General features: G+C 32.8%; 3 protein-coding genes and 1 long non-coding RNA gene across 5 annotated transcripts in view; 1 reads left to right on the plus strand and 3 right to left on the minus strand.

Moving 5' to 3' along the window:
* The window catches only part of LOC113517492 (inositol-trisphosphate 3-kinase homolog), a 109,925-nt gene extending 109,251 nt beyond the window's left edge, over nt 1-674 (minus strand). Inside the window, exon 1 of the mRNA XM_031912323.2 lies at nt 293-674. Coding sequence (XP_031768183.2) covers nt 293-376 — 84 coding nt within the window. The 5' untranslated portion in view covers nt 377-674. The remainder of the gene's footprint in view (nt 1-292) is intronic.
* A 41-nt stretch (nt 675-715) lies between these two features.
* On the plus strand, nt 716-7,614 carry LOC128202170 (uncharacterized). Its single transcript, XR_008253625.1, has 2 exons — nt 716-829; nt 7,261-7,614. It is a non-coding gene; the product is annotated as an uncharacterized LOC128202170 (long non-coding RNA).
* The window catches only part of LOC113517379 (rotatin-like), a 48,437-nt gene continuing 28,577 nt past the window's right edge, over nt 1,828-21,687 (minus strand). For both annotated transcript variants that reach the window (XM_052901393.1, XM_052901392.1), the window contains exons 23-33: nt 15,925-16,033; nt 13,863-14,091; nt 13,128-13,300; nt 11,415-11,582; nt 10,613-10,888; nt 9,508-9,686; nt 8,902-9,103; nt 8,430-8,635; nt 7,276-7,492; nt 5,657-5,760; nt 1,828-2,279 (exon numbers count right to left, since the gene is read on the minus strand). In XM_052901393.1, the coding sequence (XP_052757353.1) occupies nt 2,136-2,279; nt 5,657-5,760; nt 7,276-7,492; nt 8,430-8,635; nt 8,902-9,103; nt 9,508-9,686; nt 10,613-10,888; nt 11,415-11,582; nt 13,128-13,300; nt 13,863-14,091; nt 15,925-16,033 (2,007 nt within the window). In that variant the 3' untranslated portion in view covers nt 1,828-2,135. The remainder of the gene's footprint in view (nt 2,280-5,656; nt 5,761-7,275; nt 7,493-8,429; nt 8,636-8,901; nt 9,104-9,507; nt 9,687-10,612; nt 10,889-11,414; nt 11,583-13,127; nt 13,301-13,862; nt 14,092-15,924; nt 16,034-21,687) is intronic.
* Nucleotides 16,800-21,070, minus strand: LOC113517618 (cytochrome P450 6a2-like). The gene is made up of 2 exons (XM_026902351.3): nt 19,521-21,070; nt 16,800-18,327 (listed from the first exon to the last, which is right to left on the minus strand). Exons 1-2 carry the CDS (start codon nt 20,833-20,835, stop codon nt 18,161-18,163), a joined length of 1,482 nt encoding a protein of 493 aa, XP_026758152.2. The 5' UTR covers nt 20,836-21,070; the 3' UTR covers nt 16,800-18,160.

A 21,687-nucleotide genomic window follows, 5' to 3' on the forward strand; every position in this document is an offset into this window, starting at 1 on the left:
TACATTATTAACGAAAATTTTAACTATCATATATTGGGAAACACGGAATCAGGGATAGTACCTAGGTATGCAGATAATATATACGTAACGCTAATACTCAATACTCGAGGGAACTATGAGTCTACGTTCACGTAAACGTGGACTAAACCGGGAAAGCCGGTCGGTTGTTCAAATATTGAATCGTTTCGCCAAACGAGTTGAATGCACCAATGTGTGCCGTCGCGACCTTGTCGCTGCGCAGACGCACACCGCGCGCTGATAACGACGCCACTCGCCACTCACCAGTACTCACATTCGCACTAGTCGCCCCGTCGTCGCCCGTGTAAACAGCCGAGTAGCTCTCCGGCGGAAAATTGAACCGCGGAGACTTCTCCATACCGACTCACTACACAGACACTGGCACACGATCCGGGGTGTACACGCGCACGTCAGTCCTTGCGCCTCCAGCCGCGGCGGCACCGCCAATCCATTGTTCCGTATTGATCGACTTGTTTCAAACTATAACCGCATAGGTGCGCGGGCAGGGACACGCGAACGCACTGGCGCCTGCACAAACGCGGATTATCGTTTTTTACGTTGATAATGAGTAACGCAAACTTCTATAAAATTCGTACTGGCCGTTCTGTGCGACGATTGTGGCGCTATTCGCGCCTTGAACCTTATCGCAGACCCGGCCTTGGCGAGACTGGATAAACGAGACATGTAGTCGTTGTAGATTTTAACATCGGGAACTGCGGGTAAGCGCTCGCTTTTCGATATTTTATACCGACATAATCGCTAAGAAACAAACAATTGACGTGAGCGCAATAACTTATAGGTACACACTGTCGTGAGTATCGCAATATTTTGTAAATATGTTTTATTTTTACCTCATTTTAACTACGACCGTCACAAAACCTTTGAACCTATATTGTTTTTATAATAAAAGCACACACAACTAGTAAAAGCAGGCATGAATAAACCTATCTGTATTATCACGGCAAGTCTCTTACAGGATAGGCAGTAAACTTTTTTTTTTGCTAATCAGAATAGCAACAAACTGAAAGCGTACCCGATAAAAAAATGGTCGCCTATAGACATGAACAACACGATGGACAACACAATACTTTGTGTTTTTTTTTATTAATAATGAAAAAAGAAAATATAATGCATTTATTTTTAATCTCAATATATTGTATTGTAAAATCTTTATTGTACATAATTCACATTAAATTCTGATTAATGATTTAATATACAATGGCGGACTTATCCCATAAAGGGATCTCTTTATTTTATTTTTTGTTCACATTTAAAAAAATTACAATTTCTACTATATTTATTCTTACTACCTTTGCACCTATTGATCTTCGCGTATTTAATATTAATTGTATGAAACCGTTTGCAGAGAGTCAGTGGCTGCAGGTGATTCAAGGCAAGTCCAAGTTCTTTTCGAGTCTATGGAGGAGGCCTACGTTTAGCAGTAGACGGATAATGGCTGAGATGATGATGATGTATGAAACTATCATGAGTAAATTTAATAAAAATCGGTTGTGCAGTTTTAGAGATTAGCGTGAAGGAACATCGTGAGACGAGACTTTCGTACATTAGGATGTACAAACTGCAACTAAAGCCAATTTTTAACCGGCTTCAAAAACATATATTAATTTATTATGTGCTAAAATATAATAAACTCTTCATATTAAATGGATCACGTGTAACCGCGCGGTTTGTACATAACATAATTGTGTTTCTTCGTCCTATAATTTCTTTGAGCAAAACCTTATTCAATGTATTTATGAATACATAAATTATCGTGGACGGGATTTGGTAATATTTAAAATAAAACAATACTTTCCAGCAGGCGTGAAATTTATTTTTAATAATCATGATCTACTACTTCACTTTGTTCAATTTACAAAACATGTCATAATAAATCGTAGTAAATTGCTTTTTTATAATAATTAAAAATCACAAACAAGCTGACAGCCCATCTGAAGAAAAACGGTAATCGTCGCCTATAGACATGAACAGCTTCAGAGGCATCAGGGAATACACTGTGATACATGCGTTGCCATTCATAGAACTATATTCATAGAACTATAGTGTTATATTTTCATATCCTATAATTTCATTGCCATAATATAATAACATAATTGTTAGGGAGTTTGCAAGATGTTATTTGTATAAGTAAGGAGTTGAAGTGCTCGCTGTGCTGCAGGATCACTCTGTCCACGTTGCAATCGCTGTAGAGCTGAATACACGGCTGCGACCACTCCGGCACTTCGAAGCTGAAGCTTAGCCTAAATAAATAGAAATATTTATAAATGGAAACAGATAATTAAAAAAGTGTTTGATGGTTCACAAATACACACAAAGGAAATTTTGAATCAATCCTTGATATAGTTGACATTAACATACTGCCAGTTAGAAGATTTACGATTTTTGAAATGTTCCATGGTACTTGGATTTGTAAGCACTTGACTGAGATTAGCAACTAGACATCTCCTGTAACTCGCCATGTAAAAATACAAAATACTACAACTCTCATGCAGATATCAAATGATAAAAAAATTACAAATACAATAAAAGATTTGGATTCTCTTAAAATCGGAAAAGTGTGCCGCATTACAATTAAAAAGGCATCAACAATAAAAATTAATGTCAAGTACCAATTTGACACTTTCAATATAAATTAATTTGAACAAAACACGTTTATACATATTTAAAATGTCCTCTTTTGACGTAGGCACCTACGTGCGTATACACGTGTGTACAATTTCAACAGAATTAATGGAAAGGTGTCATGGAGACATGTCGAATTTATATGAACTCTATTTTTACAATGGACATATGAATCAATTTGTATATTTATTGCCTTTTTAGTGTTCCGTACCAAAATGGTACAAAGGCACCTTTATGGAGCGACTATGTCCGTCCGTCCATCTGTCTATATCTACTATTTCCATAGTCTTGAAATTTAGAATAGTTTTACATATTATTATTTTGTTACGGGCTCCAAAAGGGGTACTCAACATTTCAAAACAGATATACCAGACCAAGTAGGGTGTCATATGAAAGGACTTTATTTATACAATTTAAAGCAAATGTTTATTTATTTTCAAATTAAAGTAAAAAAAATCTTTTATCCTAACCTTATCTCCAGTTTGTAAGGCGACAAATGAGAAATATAGAAATATATATATAATAGTATATGTGAATATTGCAGGAAAAATATTACGTTGCGTCTAATTACCCAAGTTTTCAGAATGTATAAAAAAAAAACCTTCAAAAACAAATTTAAATTTGCGTTCGAGCTTCTAGCGAAAGTTACAATCTAATTACGAAATTACTTGAAATAATAATAAGTAGATGCCCATTTCATATATAAAATACAATAAGCAGGTCATTTTACATATTATCTACATATGTTTGATTATTCAATAGATTTTTAGTTTTTTAATTAGCCAGTAGACAGGATTGTTAAAATTTAGATTGCGATACATGTTGTTACAAGGAAATGTAAATGTTCTGTTATATAATATATATAATGGTAACTGCGACCTTTTAACAGTTTCGTTTTGTAATAAATAATTTGTTTTATTTCTCTTATGGTGTTTCGGTGCGTTTCTGAACCAACTGCGAGTGTACAACACATTTTTTTTTTTCAAAAGTAAGCAAATATCTTTTTAGATACTATGTATAAATCCCTAGGCTAGTGAGTTCGACTCACACTTGACTGGTTTTTTAATCTTGTGAAACGGCATCAAAAAGGAGTGTTATTAATTTGACTATGTGTAAGTACTGTATATTACGCGATATGTTCATCATATTTTAACCGATTTCGATGATCATGTTTCAATCAATAGTGTTGAATCTAATTTTGGAACAAAACATTAAGTTATTCGATACAAAGCAATTATAGCTATAGGCAAGAAATTTAGCAACTAAAAGGCGTGAAACAGACATATTCATTATACCATAAATAATTTTTTCAACTTGAAACGAGTTATGAATATGACTTCCCAAACACTTCATGACATCACTCTCATTCATAAATATATAGAATGTTACAGAAAAACAAATTAGTAATTATTACCATTACAATTGGTCATTTATAGAATAGAAAAGCCGTTAATTTGTATAAAATGAAATAACTATTACAAAAACTCTGATAATGTACGGTTTAAATGTATTTAAAAAAATGTAATAAAACGATATACACAGTATACCTTTATTTTAATTATTTAAATGTTTTTTACTTCAAATATTCACAATCAGAAGATTATAATCCTAAACAGAATAGTGGGGAGATTAATTTCTTGTCGCTGTGATGAAAGTAAAACTGGACATGCCCACATTTCGTCGAACTAATGTGGCAGAGGGCGAACCTATCGCTATAAACACAATGTTCTAATCATCACAGAAAAATTAAAAATCAATACAAAGTGTTTTTGTTATCAGCTAAATTCGAACTCACTACCTTTACTTATGAACCGCGTATTGGAATAGGAAACTGCCGATGGTCAGACCAGACCACTCCTAAAAAACTAAGGAACTATATACTATATGCTTCGAATAAAATTTATTTATTTAAATTGATTACACAAAAATAATTGACAATACAGAAATAGTATGGAGGATATTTTAGAAAGCATCTATCATGGTACAAATATTATGACTTAAAAATTATATTGAGATTTACACTTAACGAACAGAGCAGAGAGAACACTACAAAAATAAGAGAAATACAAAAATCAGCAGAAGTACAAATATATATATATATATATATATATATATATATATATATATATATATACAGGGTGCTTCCAAAAAATGTATACACACTTTAAACTATTGTAGTTTTCCCGCTCTACAAGGCTAATGTTATATTTCTTCGCCAGGTGCCAGCATAATCGTCCCTCTATGTTATATTATCAGTTGGAATTTGTAATATTAACATGGGGGACGTACGTTTGAGTTTTGAAGAACGTAAGCAGGCCAATCGAGTTTCCAGCACGCTCTCCAGACCTTACACCACTGGATTTCTTCTTGTGGGGCACAGTAAAAGATGAGGTGTAAAAACGTAAACCACGTAATTTTAGACATTCTTTGGAATGAGATTTAAGCAGTGTGTAGAGAAATCTCATTTTTTTGTTACGATGTACAGAATCAGTGGTGACTCGTACTCAGAATTGTATTGATGCTGCAGGTCACCAATTTGAACAGTATTAACATTTGTTATTTATGTTTCATTTACATAGGACTTTCAGCTTTCTATTTTCCTGAAATTTAACTTTGTAGAACGGTAAATAAATTTTCTATGGAAGTTCAAAGTGTGTATACAATTTTTTGAAGCATCCTGTATATATATATATATATATATATATATATATATATATATATATATATATATATATATATATATATATATATATATATATATATAAAACATATCATATCCATTGTGTTATTATTAACAATAAGCTATTGCTACCACCTTTTTATATACTTCTACTGTTACTGGTATCTACTGTTATTATTTTATAAAGAATAATAAATGATATTTAAATTAATTAAGCAATCAGTGAACTTGAGATAATAATAACTAATTTATGTATTACGATATAATATAAACACATATTATGCTCTATGATTACAATGTATTTATATTTTGTACCTTATGATTATTTGCGGCCAAAGCCCAGACAGCCCTAGCTGCCGACACCAGTTCCTCTGTATCGCCCGTCAACAGCGTGCCCGAAAGAAATTCCAAGAGATCCGCTGTGAAATATATTTTTAATAAATTACACATAGTAGGGTCAGTACATTGGACCAGGAACAAATGACAACAATCATCACTCAGTGTTTCATTATCCAGTATATTGCTGGGAACACGAATATTTTTAATTTCTAAATTTTGCCGATACATTTTAACCATCCTAATACAATTTATTCAACTGAGAGCCCGTATTTGTATATTTGATATCCGTTTATACAACTCTCTACTATATTAAGGCAGTAAATAAAATAGAAACTACAAAACTGTACAATATTTTAAAATTACTTTTTATGGAAATATTAAAAACAAATACAATATAAAGTTGCCAATGAGGGGTCAAAAGGCTAATAACCAGGTTAGGATAATAACTTCATTAACAATCTATCTATAGTGGCCTATAATTATCATTAATATAACTACCCATTAAATAGATATTTATTATTAATTTGCTGTATGCTTCCCAGAATATAAATAATTAATAAAATTATTTCTGTCCTATTCTAATTATATTTTATACTAAATTAAATATTACGCCTACCATCTATTACTGCTTATCATGTAAAGACTATGATATCTAGTATAAGAACTTCGTTAGCTAATTTTGTTTTATACATGTATGCATCTGACGTAACACGTAACTTAGCAAGCGTAAACTTACATACTCGCCGAAAAAACAAAAATAAATTGAGAAGCAGTTTTGTATACTTCAATAGGAGTACAAATTTATGATAAAAAGAAGCATATTTGGAAATTGTACTTATGCCAGTAGATCATATTGTTGATCCACTTTAACGCCATAATCAAATTAGTACCATAAATAGTGATTTTTCACGTGGGTAGGTGTGAACTATTTTATGAAGAATATGCGAAAATGTGACGGTGTACCGCGACATTTTAGCGCCTCTATAATGTATTTAAAACTAGTTTCTACAACAAGTAGTAACAAAATTAATAAATGGATTTACACTCAAATTAGCTTAAATATTCAAACACTTTGAAATAAATTTTCTTTGAAAGCGTCGGTATCATAGACAGATTAACACGCAAACGAATATCAATCAATCAATTGTCTGTTATTACGCTAATTAGTGTCAACCCATTTTTACGCATTAAACATATAATAGTACTGGTTACTTGATCAGAATTATAATTTTTAAACTCGTTACCATCAGTATGTGTGCGACTGCTAACACTCAAAGACTGACCCATCAATCTCCAACTGCCATTTCGTCCAAGCATATTAAGCAACACGTGTTACACCTCTAAACGTGGTATCTTCAGATAAATTATTCGATTAAATTATTTTATTGGACAACTAATAAACGTACTTAAGTACGTTTATCAATTGTCCAATAGTCATAGTACAAACGCTTAGTTTGGGACCAATGGCGCTGTCACTCAATGGTATTTATTTATTTATTTCATATTAAGATTTCATAATAAATATCTAAAAATTTTCGGTTATCGTTAGCTGTTTTTCAAGATATATAACCGTAACTAAGGAGCAAGAAACTCACGCGACTGCAAGAAGACATGTCGATGGTGCGCGGCTGCGTGCGCAAGCGCGGGCGCCAGCTGCGAACGGACATGCGCGGCGGGCGGCGGCCGCGCCGGCAGCACCAGTAGCGCCGCCGCGCCGTCCGCGTGCCGGGCCAGCGCTTCGCACAGCCGCGCCCACGCCGCGCATGCGCGCCACCGCCACCACACCTTGTGCACGGACGACAACACCTCGCTCTATCAAACATAAATTTTTACACAACATCAAATAGAAATTTTCATGCGTCTTAGAATAAGAAACAAACTAAAATAACCTATAAACATTAACACCATTATGAATATACTCTATGACGCCATAACCTGTATTTTCACTCAATTTCCTGTAATTTTCAATTCTTCTGTATTTTTTGTATACACGTTAAGTTATATCTTCCACTATTCTGAATCGATTTGAATGACTTCACATTCGACTAGGGATTTTAAGGTTGATGCAATGAAATTTAATCATAAAACGTCGCTGTTTCTGCAAAGCAAAATCTTAAATAACTTCGGCAGTAAATAGCATATTTACGATAAGAAAATCCAACAAAACAATAAACACAAGAAAATGACAAAATAAAAAGAATAACACATTGATGCATATTTTCACAAGTTGGTATCTTTAGAGAGAACCGTGATGTAATACCAGTCAGTATGATTATAATGAACGTCTGACACCTATTATTACATAAAATTACATTTAAAGTATGCGAGAGACAAGATTTTCTAAGAACCGAAAACATAAAAGTATGTAACAAAAAAACTTTTATTAATAAACAAAAAAACGGTAACCAAAAAATCACGCGAACATCGTCCAGACACAAGCTAATCTAATTAACATTATAAAGTAGAAAATGTATAAAGACGTTTGGACATTTGTTACTTATTGAGTAACTTTCAATAACTGAATGGATTTGAAAGAAATTATATAAACCATATATTACATTAAAAGATATTTTATCCTAATTAAAGTTAATAAAATTAAGGTCGACTGGAATAAATCCCTTTAAAAAATCAATCCGCAAGTGTACATTTTTATTATAACCTAATATTTATATTAAAAGTGTATATAAAAAAAAAACATAAATAAATAAACTTTAAAAAATATATAATATTACGAATATTACGATTTTACCTTGATGAAAATAGAGCGGCACTGGTGGTGCGACAAAATGCGGCGCAGCGTGGCCATGCACAGTAGCAGCAGCGCGTGTGGCGCATGCGACGCGCGTGCGGCAGCGCGAGCCGGCCGCGTGGCCAGCGTCGCCTCGCGCGCCGCCAACGCACACGCCTCACCCGCCGCGCTACGCCCCGAAACGCACACGCACATCGCCGACCACGCTGCCAGCACCAAAACACACGGATTACATACATACATACATATCTGTCACGCCTGTCACCACGGATTATTACACAGATATTAAGCAATTACACCACGTTTTATTGATTTTTTTAATTTTAAAAATAATGTATATCAGTTCGATTAGAAAGACGTGTTGTGAAAAATTTGTAGTCTTTTACATAAGATATGGCATAGTTTATCAAGATATTCCTCTATAACATTATACTTAATACATAAAGAAAAAATCTGATAAAAATTAACATACCTTTAGGACAATTATTAACAAAAGTGTACAGCAGGTGCATAATTGTAAACCGCAAACGCTCCGTCATCATGCACCACGGCCATAGTCGACATAGGGACACCGTAAGGTTATCTTCTACAAATGCTTCTTTAGCCGCCACACAGTTTAGCATTTGACAATCGATGACGATCAACAACCAATACAATGTGTGTAAAACTGGATTCTGAAAATAACCGATAACAGTGTGTCAATATAATCTCTAGATTATATTCCAAAATATATGTTTTATTTTGTTTTATTAAAAACATCCATGTTTTCATAAAGTTTATCAAAAATTCTTAATATATTCAATTAATTATTAGGTAGGAATCTTATATAATTCAAATATTTAATAGATTTGCAGGATTTAATAAAAAATATACATAAATATTATTATTCAATTTTTCTAACTTGAATATATTTTACACGTGTATTAGTGTAAGTAATTGCCTTAATCTTTGTTTAAATTAAATTAAGAACTACGTATAATAACTACGTAATAATAAATAAGAAATTGCCTTAAATTTCTCGTCTGTATGAACATCAGTAGTACATTACACAACTATTATATGTATAATTTGTACATACACGGTCCGCATTCCGTATGAAGTCGACAGGCTTCCCGACAATAGAGAGGTGATCGCGCAGCGCATGCAGCGTAAGCGACAGCGCATGCGGCAGACGCCGATGCGCGCCGTACTGCCGCGCGCGCGCACTCGCACCCATCAGCCGCGCTGCACATATGCACACACGCACCCACGCTTCGTCTGCAAAGAAAATTACACCACGTTTATACCAAACAATCATCGTAGATTATATATTTGCATAAAATATATATCATTTTTTACACTTGTTGTACATGTATAAAACTATCTGTTACGACAATCTTTTCCAAGAAAATACTAGTATTTTGCTGGGATCTTAGAAGATTTATTTCAATATTTTCATATCATCACTTCAGCTATCAAATGTTTACTGATAAGCTTAGACCGCCGTTAAATATAGTTCGTCATAATGAACAATTTTGATCTGCAAAGACTGAATCCCTACAAATCATATTCAGCCAACTTCAAATTTAAAATAACATACTAAACCGATTTTAAGTATTATTTTTCTTAATCTCTCATACTAATTTTTATTACGAGTGCTAGCTTTTTCTATAGAACAAATTTTAGTCTTTCTTTTAATATAAACCAAACGCCTCACGCCTTATTCTTCCTTATTCACCCATCCAATATACATTTAGTGTAAACATACTAAAAGATCCCAAACATTGTGTAGCATGCAATTGGTAATAAAAATTCATCAGTTTCCTAACTTGGTTATTTTATTTAATTTTAAACGTTGTTTACACATATTTTAAAAACAATCGGGATTTAACGCGATGAAAAACCTTTGCAGGTAAATAGTACCTACATTCCTGCTTCTTTAATGCCAACGTTATTGATTATGTTCTTTGGTAACAAAGAAGAATTCAAACATTAACCTTACAAGATCGGACAAATTTGTAACACGATAATGTAAATTTTGGGTAGTCATCTGATGGTAACCTTTGTATGAAGTTGATACAATACAAAATAATATAACAACATTACAAAGCATCATGTGAGATATTTTTGTGAAAAATATCAACAAACAAACAAACAGGCAAGCAAGGCAAATAAAATTTCCACACAATGAAGTTATTACATACTTTGACTTGTTTGATATTTCTTCATCTCCAGCGACGATTTCAGATATATATGTATAACTGCTTTACATAATTCTTCCGCCATATACTCAGGTCGACAATCATTTGTAAGCCCATCCCCTGCGCCGCTTCTCTCGCTCAATGGGCCCAATGTGTATGGTGATTTGATATTATCAAAAAATTCAATCCATGATTTATCTTTAGACTTGTCCGGGTGTTTCTTATGTGCTGCCGATTCGGTTAACTGCGACAAACAATATAAACCCGCCGTCTGAAATTCTAAAAACAATATTGTTTTACACTATATGAAAAAGTAAAATTAAAGTTCATTCGAATTTAAGAACGAATATCTGTAAATCTTCAAAAACAATTGATTGATCTTCAATGTTTCTAGTCGATTATTTTAAATACGCTCTGACTACGAAATAGAACGTTCATAGAATATATTTTAAATAAACTTTGCACATACTTCATATTCAACTTTGAAATTTTTCGAATACTTTTTTACTATGCAAATCCAAATTTTTAGTGACAGCTTAATAAGTTCGTAAGCAGAGCGCATTTTAAATAATAAATAGCAAATATTCAAAATTCTTCAATTGTTACAACTCTTTTTTAAATAATCAGTCGAAAATATTGAAAATTTTTGTTTTGTTATTTTTGAAACAATTGTTTTTGAAAATTTACAGATAATTGTGACGTGGCAACATTTAGTGAAGCTATGATTATTAACGCTCTTAACATATCTTTTCTTATAATTAATTCTGTTTCGGTTTCTAGAACAAATACTTGTGTATCAACTAACCAATTTCATCGCTTTGCAGGCTCTGTAGTAACAGACTGAAGAAAGGTATAGACTGTCGATCCCTTAGTTCATACCACACTGTATCACTAGCCGATCGCTCAGTAAGTAGAGATCCCAACAATAACAAACCCTGAGCACGGGCCTGTATCGTATATACGTCGAATTCATCTAAAATAAATAAAATTAGGTTTCTATTATTATTTTAATCTAACTAATGTTAAAAAAATGTAAAAATCTATAAAGTCAAGGTGTTGATTTTTCAATCATGCTTTAACGACTGGTCGTTAAATAAACATTATTTTTTAATCTAGTTATTTAATTAATGTTTTCACTCATGTAATGAATAACCAAAAACCTAATAAGATTTCTTATAGCAACATTCGTACAAACTTTCATCCCCTGTTTGATCCTCTACAAAGGGTTTATTTGCAGAACTCTTAAATCCTTTCTTAATGTTCAACTATATTTATAAGTAAATTTTTGGAATTATTAGTAAGAACGAGACACTTTGGAATTATTAACATATTACACTGTACAATTATTGTATGTATTATATGATGATACCATCAGCTGTTAACTGTCCACTGTTGAACATAGACCTCTTCCTATTAGGAGGCTCTGCCAGTGGTTGGCAGGCGGGTTAGTAACCACAGTTAGGCTTTGGTAATGTTTTAAAAAGGACGCTGCTGCCCATCCTTCGACATTAAATTCCCTTAGTCTCTTACGACACCCACGGGAAAAGAAGGGGTGACCTATTATATAGACGACATTAATGTTTGTTTATTTAAATAAACAAACTATTACGCTGGTTTTACACCATATTGAAAAATAAAATATTATTTAATAATTTTGTTTAATACCAAACACGAATATACCTAATTAAAGTTATATTAATATTTATTATAATACACATTTAGATAATTAAGATAATTTTAATTACACACCACTTCAAAACATTACATTAAACAATCACGATACCTATTGCTTTATTATCTAAAATTATTATTACAATGCAATTTAGATTATGATTCGATTAATTAAATTGACAATAATAATGAATAAAATAATTAATTGGCTTCTAATTTATTCGACAAAATGTGGGCATGTCTAGTGTGACGTTCTGCACAACAGTAATAATCGGATTAATTCCTCTGGCTACCCGATAAGGGATTACAGGCATGAGACTGATACCTCATTACTGATAACTATAAAGCATATTTTATATATAATAAATATAGAAAATATGTTACTATAATATATACTATAATACACGCGTTACAACAATAATCTAAGTTTCTAATCCACACTTTATATAGAACGGCATGGTCATCATTGACGCAGATATCAAGGTGAACTTTGGCTGACTCTTATAATATCAACCATCTAAGATATATGAATATATATTTGGAACCGCATAATACGAAGAGGCCAAGGTTTTGGCTAAATCTTATAATATTAACGATCAAAATTATAATGAGACGAACATATATCTGAAACTACATAATAAATAAAGATCAAAGTGAATTTTGTCTGAATTCTCGAATACCCTCCTCTTTGTTGGGCGAAACAGTATACTCTGTTATGTCCATGGTACTATATCTATAGGCAACGATTACCACTTTTCATCAGGTGGGCCATCAGCTTGTTTGCCATTCTAAGTTGCAAAAAAATCTTATAATATCAGCCATCTAAGTTAATATAATATGAGCATACCTTCTACCAATGGTGTTAAAGACGTCAGAAGACCGAACAAGCAGTCTTTAGTGGCAGCCAGCGAAGCTCGGACGGACTTATGAGTTGCCGCAGATGCGAGAGCACGAGAGGCGGCGGCTCGCACTTTCTGTATCGACACGTGTGCGTCACCGGCCCCGCGCCACGATGCACATCTGTTTACATTATGATACTTTACAATGCACATACATAAATTTACATTCACATTTCGCGAAGTTATTATGATATACAAATTATTCCTATAAATTTGGATCAGAAAACAGCTATTTCTCGTGGACATTTTAAGGCTGATTTGTACATAACTCCATTCAACAAAAAATTGGCAATTTATAGGCTACACATATTAGTTTAATTATAATTATAGACAATGGAGTTTGAAATTCATCTTGTATTACAAATACTTAATTTCATACTTTTGTAATAAAAGTATTACTGTAGGTACTAGATTTTATCCGCGACTTAGAATTACTTGCATGTTGAAAAAGTTATAAAATTAGAGTTACGCTAAAACAAAAAATATTATATTTTACGTTTTACATTATAAACAATAACAATCCCCTTTTATAATTATTTTCTTGTCATCGATTACATTAGGGGCATAATTAAAATCACGCAATATTACGTGAGAAGACTTTATAAGCTACTACATACGAGTATACTCATTAAAGCGAATAGTTTTCGTGCTAATATTTCCATATCGTAACACGTTTATTGTACCTGAACAATAACCGATACAGTCCTTGTTCATTCCACGCTTGCACCGGGCACTGCGTGAAGGCGCTAGTGTTGTGAACCACATCAGCTAGTGCTGTCACTAACTCAGCCGTGGGCGGCGGCCGTCCACTCGGTCGAGCCGTAGTAAGTAATATGCGAACATCACCACATTTCTGAGCCCGTACTTCGAGTTCAGCACGACGTTCTAGTACGGATAATGGGACGTTGAGTTCTGTAAACAAAACGTAGTAAATTTTCAATTCAAGAATAACCATCGCCTACATACACTTTATGGGTCACTCCTAAGAACTAAGATATGTTGTGCTTAATATTATAAACTATCTGCAGACCACTGCTTCAACCGTGATAATCAGTACGTAAAGTGTTCTATGTGCTAAGTTAGAATATAACCTATCCATCTACCAAATTTAATACAAATCCATTGGGGGGAAAGGGATTGTTAGTAATGGAGACTGAGAATCCCATTGCTAGCAATATACCCAACCAGGTCGACCTCCTCGCGGTTCCCCCTGGAAACTATCATGGTTAATTCCTGATGAATTCACCCATCTATCACCCTTCACTGGTGCTCTGCCAGCGTATCCTGTTAGCGCAGGCGGGGTTACCATACCATTTTCATCTATAAAAAAAAAATACAAATCCATTCAGTAATTTTTGCGTAAAAGACTAACAAACATCCATCGTCACAAACTGTCGCATTTATAATGTTAATAGGATGAGAAAGTTTATTTATTACCTCTTGGCGTTAAGGCAACTTAACCAATCACTATGAAATTTGGTATACATGTATTATGTGGGATGGATAAAGATATAGACTCCTTTTGTTTCCGGTTAGTGAACATATCCCGGTCACTTTTTTTTTTTACTTAGAATGGCAAACAAGCTGACGGCCCACCTGATGAAAAATGGTAACCGTCGCCTATAGACATGAGCAGTACCATGGACATAACAGAGTATACTGTTTCGCCCATGATACCTCCATGCGTTGCCATTCTTGAGGCCTCACGTGTTATTTCTCTGTACCCTGTAAATTCACGCCATATCCCACACTTCAAATCGAAACACAGCCATGCAAACACAACTGCTTTATGGTTGAAACACGAATGGGACAGAGGTACCCAAGCAATCAACTTCTGTATAAAATCTCCCTCTGGTAAATGAAGTCGAGAGTAAAAGCTAGTGCTTCTTATATCAGGGGTTCTCAAACTAATTTGTGGCGCACTTACAGGTATAAAAAAATGTTCCATGAGACTCAAAGTGACATTTATTCATACAAAAAAAAGAAATTTATTCGCCTTAAAAAATAATAATTGTGTAATCTTATCTTACTACTTAAGTATTGCTAAAAGTATGTAAGTGATACAACTTATTTTTGAATATTTGTCACTGATAACCTTAAACTGATGGATAATCTTAAACTTCGAATGTATGGGAACTAATCGCTAATATAATTACTTTTAAAAATACCTATCCTATCTATACAGCTATATAATTGGTATGACCCGCAAAATCACACCAATCGTCAGAAACTAATTAAGAGAAAAAGGGGGGGAGGGGTTATTAATGCCCACATCATGATCAGGATCAGAGCTTTTAGTTATAATCAAAAACATATGTTAGAACGTATGCATCGTTTTTAAAGGGCCAGACCCCTCTTAAAAATAATCTTAACACTAATGCCAATCATATAATAACAACTTATGATACTATAGAATTCATATCATGTAATCTACTATTTGCCTGTCTTAGGTTAGACTCAAATATGAGCAAATCTAAATATTACGTCCAATACAACGGCAACAGTCGACAAATGACGTAATCCCCTAATTCCATTTGGGGCCACAGTCACAGAATTCAGATGGCAAAATACAAATATCGTACTAGGAGAAAGAATGCCCTCTTCATGGCATAGTAATATCTTCAATGTTGTATAGAGGGATCATAACAAAATAATATAATTATCATTGACTATAATATAGATGATATTATAGTTGGTGATTTCTAAACTAACTATAATGAACTAATAAGCAAAACTATCACTTACCTAAATAATTTTTATATTGCTTCTCATTACAGAAGTCGATTAAAATCTCCACACAATTTTCCAAAAAGCTATTCTCCTTCATTTGTTCCAACACTTCTAATTCATATACCTGAAACCAATTTTATTTACATTTTATTATATATTAATCACAAAATTCGCTTGAATAAATTCGAATGAAAAAGTCTTAACAGATAAAGAGACAATAAAGCGATGCTACAGGGTTCCATTTTCATCTTAAATACTTACAAAGTCGTAATATGGTAATAGCTTTTTTTATATCTAATATAAAATTGCATTATGCCTTCAAAAACAACTTAGTATGAGACGAACATGGGAGTAAAACTTTTTAACATAAAACACAAAATTCGATTCAAAATTAGTAAAAATATTTCGTAATATATAAACATAAAATAGAGGCGAATTGAAAACCTCCTCCAGTAGAAACTTATAAGATACGTATATTTAAATTTTATACTGTTTTAAATTTCTTGCTTACCCATATATCTGTAAGTTATGATATAAAGTTAATAAATAATTTTGAACCTATAAGTATAGGTAGTAAAGTAGAGATAATAGTTCGATACTGCAATGATTCCATATAATCTGTAATACGTTTCCAATAACATAACAAAGTGCATTATTGTACCTAAGTACCTGGAAAAAATATTTAAAGCTCTTCGTAATAAAGCCAAATGGAAATTTGCATTCAAATAAGAATCATTAAATGTAAGTAACATTGCTGTGAAAGTGTGAACTCGATGTGATGATGAAATGTTTGTATACTTTGCAATATGAATAGAATGTTACTTGTTGTAGTTACTCATAATGTAAGTATATTTAGTTAGTGAGTAGTAAAAGGATAATGATAGAGAATGCTCATTTCCAGGAATATTTATTAGCAGAAATAACAATTCGAGATTATGTATAACCATATTCATAACGTTAAATTAAATACATTTAGGACTAAAATATTAATTAAAATCTACTACTGTAATCGTATTGAGAAACAAGAATTATGACGAGACTCGTTTTAAATTATTGTTTAAATATTAAATAAAATATCTATTAGTATACATAGCTAGGTTGTATAAAAAAATTAAACAAATAACTTTAAGTACAAAATATATTAATAGAAAAAAATAAAGTATACTATGAATACCGACCATAAAAAAAAACAAGATATTTATGTAAAATAAAATTTATTCATTCATAGGATGTCAAATATTTTTAATATATTAATACTGTTCATTAATAAAAGAAACTAAAATATAAAATTTATAATGGCTTCATCACTTTACAACATTGTTTGATATTATTTGTATTATTATTGTTGTATACTCGATTATTATTGTTGTATACTCGATTATTATTGTCGTCGTATAAAGAATAATTATTCTTAATTGGTAATTATCGCTAAAATGCCATCAAATAGACAATGCCTTCCGAAAATATTAATATGTCTACTACTGCCTACTAAATACTAATCATCAACTCGCACCAGCTCACGTATATAACATATAACGGCTTAATAAGCTATTAACTGTCAACAATATAACTCAGGTCAGCAATCATTATACAAATAATACATAAACAAATCTTTTATAATGGCATTGTTCTCAATGATTTTACGAAACTGTAAAAGGAACCCTTTATCAATGCCCATCTATAATGGCCAAGAAATAAAACCTGTTTAAAGTAAATAAATTTATTTTCATTAAAAGGTATTTTTCGTAGCATATAGTAATGAGTAGCTATACGAGTAGTTAACATAGATATATGGAAGTTGAAAATAGAAATTATAAAAACAAAACATACGTTCGATGAATAAGGAAAAATATGAATGATGCATTGTGGCAAAACCCAAGCTTTCACTAATTTAAAATTACAACTCTATATCATTAATTTATATTCCCCCTGTTTTTGTTATCATAAAAGCAATCGTATGTTTTATCTCAATACGATGACATTTGACTGGTTATAATATTTTTAGAATAAGTACAAATTATACACAAATGATTCGAGTAAACAAAATCTCGGGTAAATATTCTAAACTACTCGTCTAGATTTAGATTACTTTTATTAATTATAAATACATAATATATTGATATACAAAACAATAGCAGATAGATATATATCAAGAACATTCCACTATTTTATGGCCCAAATTCAATTAGTTATTATATAAGTACATTGTGCAATATGTGAAATAGTTATTATTAGGTATTATTATTTATAGTTATTTTTGAGGTTTGAATTTAAGCCATATGCCGCCTTTATTCTTCAACATCACACTGCGAGGATCATAATGAATATGTGGCGTAGTACGAGCGCACGGCTCCACGATGTAATTAGACAGTATAGTTGCCAAACCAGCCAACGCTATTAACTGGGCAAAACGAACACCTGAAAATTAATAAACAAACCAGTTGATTTATTTGTTGTATCAAGTTTACATTTTCAACGTGAATATGTTGTATATTATGAGCGGATGAAATATTTGCCTAACTACAATTTGCTAACTTTATTCCCCAGCATTGCCCCCATGAATAAAAACGTCTTAAGTGTTGTGTTATGTCCAGATATGGACCGTCTATGTACAAAATATTTGTTTAAGTCCGTTTAACCGTTCAACGTAATTGAAAGATATTTATAAACACCTTTTCACATTTTAGAATCAATATCATTTAGCAATTTATTAGTGTCGTAGTTATTCAAAATTATGCAATAAACATGTTAAACTTGTCTGTGTATTTGTCTAACCAAAATAATAATTTACCTATACTTTTGGAATAAGTTAGTTATTAATAGTAGCAACTTTTACAATAATATCAAATCCAATGTTTGTGTTCAGAACTTGATTAACATAAAATAGAAACCATAAAATTCTCAAGATTACTGGTATCTGTGTAACTAGTTTATGTTTAAACATAAAATGAAGTACCTATCTAATCATTGTATTATAACAGACTTCTTCTAGATTTATACACTCGTCATGCACTGTACCAATAATTGAATAAAAGTACCTATATGCCTCTTCTCTGAAATATGTTTATAATAACAACGCAGAATGTGTTATCCACTCAATATTTGCTTACTTCATAATTTTTTAAACACAATAAAGATATGTTTTAAAAATAAAAATCTAAAGATATACCCAACAGTTAAATAATCCTAATATGACTTTTCCTTTCATCTTACCGCTCTATTATTATTACACATAAAGTTAATGACTGTACTCATTTTAAAATGTAGAAAAATATGCGGAAGTTTTCGTTCAGTACTGAAGTTAACTGACCAGTGAACATTATGACATTATGTATTTTTATCACAAATATTTAAAAAAGGAGAATGAGTAGTAGTAGTATAAATAATAATGCCTTGTATTTCGATTTACGTTGATTAACTAAAACTTTTAACATAACAAAGTTCTAATCACGGTTTTAATATGCATAAACCTATTTATTTTTTATTTATTTAATTAACTTTATTGACCTAAAGAAAATATGGTACAAAAGGCAAACTTAATGCAATAAACAGTAAATCACGAACGAGATACTTCATTATTGGGATAGGTAAAGAAATTATTTACTACTTACCTGGGCAACTCCTAGGTCCATCGCCGAAAGCCATAAACCCTGGTGGATTCAAATCCTCATTGAAACGTTCCGGATCAAACTTGTCCGGATCCGGAAAATATTTTGAATCTCTTTGAATACAGTGAAGCGGAATGAGAACTGGGTCCTTCACTTTTATTTTTAAATCAGTCCCAGTGAGTGTACAGGGGGCGGTACAAAGACGCGTTGTTAGCGGTGTCGGGGGATGCAGCCGTAATGTCTCCTGTACCACCTGCGTAGTCAATCGCATGGCACTAACAGCTTCATAATTTAAACCTCCATGTCGTTCCAAACATTCCAAAATCTCCTGCCTTACACTATTCTGTATATCAACGGCCTTGGCCAATTCATACAAACAGAATGACAAAGTAGTTGCAGATGATTCTAGACCGGCTAACATGAATATAAATGAATTAGACGTTATCAACGCATCAGTCATTGGAAAACCATTTTCTGACTTTTGTACATTCAACATGAGCTGAAGAAAGTCTTTTCTTTGTACACCAGTTTTCCTTCTCTCAGTTAAAACTTGATTAATAATAGATGTAAAGAAAGTTTCGACATCGGCCGAGTATGTTCTCAAATTTAAGAGTTTAAACAGTCTCGGGGAAAAAGTACGACAATATCTTTTTAATATTGTAGAACGATTTGGTTTTAGCATTTTATTCGCCATCTTGAAGAAAGGAGACTCAGAGTTTTTTAATGATTCTGGATCTACACCAAATGCACAGCTACCGATAACGTCTGTCGTATAGCGCGTCATTAAGTCGTGCACATTCACTTCGTCTAATGATCCCTCTTGAAGCACTTGCTTTAATGTTTGAGCGCAATCGGCGACTAATGGAAACATCGCTTTCATCTTTGCCGAAGAGAAGGTAGGTGTGACGATTTGTCGCATCGCTTTCCAGTCTGCGCCACTCATGTTGGCCAGGTTACGTAGCAGTGGCTCTCGCCGTGTATCGGTAGATACAGACACACGGTCGCTGAAGCAAGGAAAGTCCGTAGAAAATATATGTTTCGCTATATCCAGATCTATTACCATTAGCGTCGGTCTACGAGCTTGAAATATTCCGACATACTTTTCATTGTTATATTTGTCATAAAAAAACTGCAACATTTTTGTATAACTCCGCCTCATCATGAACATCGGTCCAAAGTTTCCGAATATCGGACATGGTTCTCTATATGGCACTCTCTTCAATAACCAATATTTCCTTCCACTTGTGGTATAATGAAAAACGGTTAATAATAAAATTAAAACTATTACTATCAATAACAATATCACACTTAACGACATATTTCTTCTTATAATGCACGTCCGCACTGCTATAAATATCTATACGACGATATTATCGATCTTTAATTGAGTGTTTGCGGGGGATGCTCAACATGCCGGTACGATTCGTATGTGAGTAAACAATGTGGTGGATGTACGCGGCGCGCGATTCGTTTGTACTGCTCTCGATAGCGAGGGCGCGGCGCCGGCTGACGGCGAAGGCGACGGCCAGTCCTCAAATGAAGCGTATATGAATCGGCTGACTGCTAGCGCAGCGAGCGCAACTCAAGATAAGGACCCGCCTATACTCGGCACGCACTCAAGGCCACGATTGTTGACGTATCGTGTCCGTGACTCGCATATACCCGCATTTCCCACTTTACGACATCCATTGTATTCAAAAACAGGAATAGTAATAGGATACATTGCTATTTCTGCAGTGCTACGAGCTAATAACAGCAGGATTTCGTTTAAATACATATACTGAATGAAATCGATTTCTTTAGCATCCTTTTAAAAGAGCACTCTACCAGTGCAACTGAACATAGGTTACTCTAAGAAACATAAGTTGAACAATAAGCTTCTCACGCTGCGTTCACCGAAAAAATTAGTACAGAAACCTAAGTTTATCGATCAGTTTTCTTCGGGAATAATTTTCGGTTACACTAATAGAACACTCCCTAAAAAAATAATCATGATTTATTACAAATTGAAAATAAGTACATTTTCCATTGATCAAACCGTCAGAATGTGTATCATTCAAAGCAACGTAAAATTATAACCAATTTTACTGATAAGAGACAAAAAGACATAAAACATAAATGCTATAATTTTGCAAAAATTTCTTACTGCGATATTATGTTTTTTTTATGT

The sequence above is a fragment of the Galleria mellonella genome, unplaced genomic scaffold, assembly GCF_026898425.1.
Source record: "Galleria mellonella isolate WM207_F2 unplaced genomic scaffold, CSIRO_AGI_GalMel_v1 utg78, whole genome shotgun sequence".
NCBI classification, from domain to species: domain Eukaryota; kingdom Metazoa; phylum Arthropoda; class Insecta; order Lepidoptera; family Pyralidae; genus Galleria; species Galleria mellonella.

Bases quoted from the DNA above. Each gene is read 5' to 3' on its own strand.
- LOC113517618 (XM_026902351.3), bottom strand. From the start codon at position 20,835: ATGTCGTTAAGTGTGATATTGTTATTGATAGTAATAGTTTTAATTTTA. The intron at 18,328-19,520 runs GTAAGTAGTAAA...ATTAATTTTCAG, and splicing joins TGGACCTAGGAGTTGCCCAG to GTGTTCGTTTTGCCCAGTTA.